Source organism: Salvelinus alpinus, chromosome 1 (assembly GCF_045679555.1).
Source record: "Salvelinus alpinus chromosome 1, SLU_Salpinus.1, whole genome shotgun sequence".
NCBI classification, from domain to species: domain Eukaryota; kingdom Metazoa; phylum Chordata; class Actinopteri; order Salmoniformes; family Salmonidae; genus Salvelinus; species Salvelinus alpinus.
In genome coordinates, this window is record NC_092086.1 from 101,192,873 (window position 1) to 101,198,872 (window position 6,000).

At 41.8% G+C, this 6,000-nt stretch overlaps 1 protein-coding gene and 3 non-coding genes across 4 annotated transcripts; all 4 read left to right on the top strand.

The window, feature by feature from the left end:
• Positions 1-320: 320 nt before the first annotated feature.
• Positions 321-3,375, top strand: LOC139553096 (large ribosomal subunit protein uL22). The gene is made up of 7 exons (XM_071365083.1): positions 321-375; positions 839-888; positions 1,200-1,240; positions 1,542-1,676; positions 2,120-2,218; positions 2,731-2,922; positions 3,296-3,375. Exons 2-7 carry the CDS (start codon positions 849-851, stop codon positions 3,341-3,343), a joined length of 555 nt encoding a protein of 184 aa, XP_071221184.1. The 5' UTR covers positions 321-375; positions 839-848; the 3' UTR covers positions 3,344-3,375.
• Positions 1,048-1,117, top strand: LOC139540226 (small nucleolar RNA SNORD58). Its single transcript, XR_011668131.1, has one exon. It is a non-coding gene; the product is annotated as a small nucleolar RNA SNORD58 (small nucleolar RNA).
• On the top strand, positions 1,951-2,020 carry LOC139540221 (small nucleolar RNA SNORD58). Its single transcript, XR_011668127.1, has one exon. It is a non-coding gene; the product is annotated as a small nucleolar RNA SNORD58 (small nucleolar RNA).
• Positions 3,136-3,205, top strand: LOC139540224 (small nucleolar RNA SNORD58). Its single transcript, XR_011668128.1, has one exon. It is a non-coding gene; the product is annotated as a small nucleolar RNA SNORD58 (small nucleolar RNA).
• Positions 3,376-6,000: the final 2,625 nt, after the last annotated feature.

Sequence of the window (6,000 nt, forward strand, 5' to 3'; positions counted from 1 at the left end):
GTCCCATGTTGAATATTTGCCAAGGTAGCAGCACCAGGAAATGAGAGACTCTTTTAGCTGACAAACATTTGAATGATTAGCCCCTCTAGTGATAAGACCTGCAGCACACCTTATAATTTGTGGTGGAGATGAGTGGTCCCCCAAAAAACAGTACAAGCACATAAGGATGTATGATGTTATATGATACATACGAAGGTAGTTAGAGAAATGTGTGTCATCAATAAGTATTAATATTGTTCTTTCCATTGGAATAAATGCTTGTCAGAAATTACACCAAAAAACCGTTGAAATTTCATAAAATCTCGCGAGAAGACATTCACGACTTCTACTCCCAGAATGCTCTTTTCTACCTCTTCCCTTCCGCGGCCTGAGAAAGTAAGTGAACAGACATACAAATGGGTCCGAAAATCCATCTAATCTCTTCAATATCTACGGCATCCCGACTCTTTAAATGTTTAATTTACATGTATTCCAACTACTAACAAGAAACGTCGGCGTTCATGCTTGTATCTTTTCAAGAAAATATTGTCATATTGGGGATTTTCTTGGCCCAATGTAGCACGCCGGTTTCCAGCCATTTTTACCTTTGCTACCAACAAGAAAACGTCCTATGACTGAATCCTTATAAAAAATGCATTGTCGTATTGACGTAGTTATGTGATTTATTCGTATTTGGTTGTAACTAAAGCAGAAACGTTCTAGTTATGCTAATGTTAGCTAGCTAACACGTATCGCATCCTCCAGTATGTCGGATTTGTTTTCTCAAACAACCCACTGACATGTTCGCCGATTAGGGCACCGGTCTGTTACAAACGAACAAACCTTTTATCGTTTGCAGGTCTCTGAAAATGGTCCGCTATTCGCTCGACCCCGAGAACCCGACTAAGTGTGAGTATCTACTGGGTGGTGATTGTCTCCCTGGCTTCATTCATTGGCTAGCTCGCTAATGCTAGCTAGGTACTATCCTTCTGGCAGCATGCATGGTTAAGTCTTAACGGACATTGCAATTACCCATGATATTAAGTCATACGTACCTATATGCAGTGGTTGTAATGATGACTTTCTTAGGACACCTTTGGATTACCCATGAAAATAAATATGAATGAGGCTGAGCAACCGCATATTCGTAAACTTATCATTGTTTAATCACCATACTTGTTTTGTGACCTCACTGATTATTGCTGGATTTCCCCCCCCAGCATGCAAGTCGAGGGGCTCTAATCTCCGGGTTCACTTCAAGGTAAGTCGTTGTCTTTTCTAACTATGAGTGACAGGAAGTTGATTTCAGTCTGGTTGTCTACTGTAATTCTATCAATGTGGGAGTTACGTTTGGTGGTATTTATTGGTAGACATAAATGAGTACAGACGTAGGTGTGGTGTTTTGCTATGATGACAACATTGGAGACCTTTGGAATCAAATGTGACAATATCTAACAAATAACTGAGCAATTTTGCATCCATGCCTATTGGACCAAAAGTTATAACATGTTATTTATATATGTAGCTACTACAGTATATTGATATTTTATTTTTCCCAACAGAACACCCGTGAGACAGCTCAGGCCATCAAAGGCATGCACATCCGTAAGGCCACCAAGTACCTGAAGGATGTTACCATCAAGCATCAGTGTGTTCCCTTCCGCCGCTACAATGGGGGTGTTGGCAGGTGTGCCCAGGTGAGCTTCAGTTATATTTGACCTAGCCTCTATTGAAATGGCTTTAGTGGGGACTGCTTGGTATCTTTATGAGAATGTTAACTCTTTCCTATATTTCCCATTTTTAAAAGTAGCGGGATTTTAAATTACAAAATTGCTTCTTTTTTCTTTCTTTTTTACGTGCTTTGGAGACTGGTACAAAATGCCTTACAATATTGAAAAGGTGTCAGACCTTGTACTTAGGCATGTTTTTTTAATGCGTGACTGAAATGAAATGGTGACTGAAATGAAATGGTTGCAGTGATGACTTTCTTAGGACACCTTTGGATTACCCATGAAAAGAAACATGAATGAGGCTGAGCAACCATACATTTGCACTTATGTCTACGTTAATGTGGACCAGAAATGGGGTCACTTATTCTGGCCCAGTCTGGTATGCACAACTGACAACCTTTCTTCTGCAGGCCAAGCAGTTTGACTGGACACAGGGACGCTGGCCCAAGAAGAGCGCAGAGTTCCTTCTCCACATGCTGAAGAACGCTGAGAGCAACGCTGAGCTTAAGGTAAGGTTGAGTTATTTGCTAGAGGCCTGAGATTTATTGTGCCGTGCCTGTAGTGGAGAGTAGTACTTTTTTCATGGCTTTCTCTTGTCCCTCTGCTGTAGACATGGTGAGCAATGTGTTTGGACCATGGAATCTCAATAAAATCATTATTGAATCTTAATACATATAGAATCGCAATACATGTTGCATCGGCGCCTAAAGTATAGTGATAATATCATATTGTGAAGTCCCTGGCAATTCCTAGCCCTAGTGGAGAGATGGGTGAAAGTATGATGCTATCAAGCTTGTAGCAAAGTCTGCATGTTTGGGATTTGTTCTTTTATTTGTGTTCAAGCTGTGTAATGCACACAATTCATGATTGCAATGACCGTTAACCATGAAAATTCTTGGAATTGAGTCGTCATGATTCTTGTATGACCAATCTAACTTGGTATGCATTAGGTACTGTCTATAAATCTGACAACTACGTGGCTTTACTTGTTGACCGGTTTGTCTTCGCTCTATTCTGACAGGGTTTGGATGTTGACTCCCTGGTGATCGAGCACATCCAAGTGAACAAGGCCCCAAAGATGCGCAGACGCACATACCGTGCCCACGGTCGCATCAACCCCTACATGAGCTCTCCATGCCACATTGAGATGATCCTCACAGAGAAGGAGCAGATTGTTCCCAAACCAGAGGAGGAGGTCGCCACTAAGAAAAAGGTGCACATGCGCCAAAGCCTTTTGCACAATCTGCTTAGTATCTTTCTCATAATATTTACTCTTCCACATTTCTCATGTAAAAGTAGCATCATTAGAAGGAACAACAGTTCTGCAGATGGGAACAAAATGGTTTACTGTCCTTCTGGCATCATAAATCATGAAGTCTAATCAGACCTTACCATTATGATTTTTATACATTCCTGTATGAGATGGTTGCAGTGATGACTTTCTTAGGACACCTTTGGATTACCCATGAAAAGAAATGTGAACGAGGCTGAGCAACCACACATTTACATTTGTCATTCTGTTCGAATGTGGGTATTGTCAGAATTGGTATGGTGTATATGTTGGTCTGACAATCTTTGTCCTGCAGGTTTCTCAGAAGAAGCTGAAGAAGCAGAAACTCATGGCACGGGAGTAAATGTAAATAAAATGGAACCATTCTTACCAAAACAGTCTCACGCTTCATTACTTCATGAGTGTATTTGGAAATTCCCTACTGCTCGTGTAAAATGTTTAAATCCAATATTCCATATCGAGGCAAATGGTTTCAAACAAACCGACATAATAAATGGACAGTCGTGTAGCTTAGCGGCAATGCTGTTCAGATGCAGTTTGTTACTTGCTGAAATATCACACGCAGAACTGAAAATATTGCGGCCTTATAAGAGATGAATCCATTGTAAAATTCTGTAACAACCACAGCATGCATGTACATGGTGAAAGCAAGCATTTGTGACTAATGCAGTCTTATTCATAGGAGGGGTGGATGGATCTGTAAAGATGGCAGTGACTGAGTCCACGATAGACAAAAATGTCTGAGGATTTCAGGAACCCCCTCAAGCATTTTAGACCAGGGCTGTGCACATGAAGGAGCAAATTGTGCATTTGACTTAGTCTACACTTGGATAATTGCCTTTCTCCACTTGGTGGTGCCAATGTCCAGATTTGAGCCCTACCCATGATGTAGGCCTCTACAGGATTAACCATGGCAACATTTTAGTAATATTCGAATAATAGTCACCTGAGTAACATCTGCCTGTTTGAATAGGCCTACATCATGGAAGGACTTTGTCTACAATTAGTTTTCAATCGAATGCTAGTTACAAACTGCTTAGTCAAGACCGCCAACAGAGGGCAGGTGTAGCCTACTCAAATTTGAGAGCCAGTCTGGTCTGCTTTCAGTACGAAAAAACATTGCAACGTTGAATTAACCGTATGCAGTGCTGTTCTGAACGACACGTTGAAAAATGGGGAGGGGTTGTCGGTTGGAGAACGCTGCAAGCGTACGTGTCGGGTGTAGGCCTAATTATTAGTCCAAATGTTCTGTTTTGCAAATTTATTGGACAAATTCAAGTCTCCCTGTTTCGTCCGGCTGAATGAATATACTCCTGTTCAATAATGTTTGAATGTTTTAGGGGAACGTGTAGTTCAGTACATACCATTATGCTGCGCAACGTCCAAGTGGAGTAGCTTACCGTTTCCTCCCCCGGTTGGTAGTTTGTCACTCAGACCACTGCGCCACTCGGGAGCCTACGGCACTGCATCGCAGTGCTAGAGGTGTCACTACAGACCCTGGTTCGATTCCAGGCTGTATCACAACCAGCCATGATTGGGAGTCCCATAGGGCGGCATATAATTGGCCCAGCGTGGTTAGGGCTTGGATGGGGTAGGCAGTCATTGTAATTAAGAATATGTTCTAAACTGACTTGCCTGATTTAAATAAAAATAATTTTCCGGTCTCACCTGGAGCCATATGTCTGACTCAGTGGCAAGTTAGGGAGTAAACGTTATAAGGGTTACCTCCAATTTATGGCCGTCCCTTAAGAAAAATATATATTCACCTAAGCACTCCTTGAATGCTTGAGAAAAGTTACCCATATATTCCAAATAATAATTAAACAAAGTGGAAGACAGATCACCAGCCTTAGATATGTAGTTGTTGACACTTCGTCCTGTAAGAATTAGAGTTAGACTACGGACACCAAAAGATTAAAGCTTTAACTGCTGGCTACTCTCCTTCCGTTGCTTAACCCAACAAGACAAGGTCACAACTGTTACCTCAAAAGCTGTCTGCGTTTAAACATATATTGTACAGAAAGTGAATCGCTAATTCAATTGATAGAAACATAATTAGATTACTTCTCAAGCAAAATCCATTTTTGGTCTCGTAGGCTATAGGCTGTAGCTCAGCCTCTGAATGTCAAAGAAACAAAACAATATACAGAGAGTATTCAGACACCTTGACTTTTTCCACATTTTGTTACTTTACAGCCTTATTCTAAAATTGATTAATTCGTTTTTATTCCTGAACAATCTACGCACAATACCCCATAATGACAAAGCAAAAACAGGTTTTTGCAGCGATTACGGCCTCGAGTCTTGGGTATGATGCTACCAGCTTGGCACCACTGTATTTGGGGAGTTTCTCCCATTATTCTCTGCGAATTCTCTCAAGCTCTTTTAGGTTGGATGGGGAGTGTTGCTGCACAGCTATTTTCAGGTCTCCAGAGATGTTCGATCGGGTTCAAGTCTGGGCTCTGGCTGGGCTACTCAAGGACATTAAGGGACTTGTCCCAAAGCCACTCTTGGATGTGTGCTTAGGGTCGTTGTCCTGTTGGAAGGTGACCCTTTGCCCCAGTTTGAGGTCCTGAGCACACTGGAGCAGGTTTTCATCAAGGATCTCTCTGTATTTTGCTCCGTTCATCTTTCCCTCTCCTGACTAGTCGCCCAGTCCCTGCCGCTGAAAAACATCCCCACAGCATGATGCTGCCACCACGATTCACGGTAGGGATGGTGCCAGGTTTCCTCCAGACGTGACACTTAGCATTCAGGCTGCCATGTGCCTTTTACTGAGTATTTGTATTTATTATGGATCCCCATTAGCTGCTGTCATAGCACTTTTCCTGAGGTCCAGCAAAATTTAGGCAGTTTATACAATTTAAAAACATTACAATACATTCACAGATTTCACAACACAGTGTGCCCTCAGGCCCCTACTCAGCCACTACCACATATCTACAGTACTAAATCCATGTGTATGTATAGTGCATATGTTATCGTGTGTATGCAAGTGTC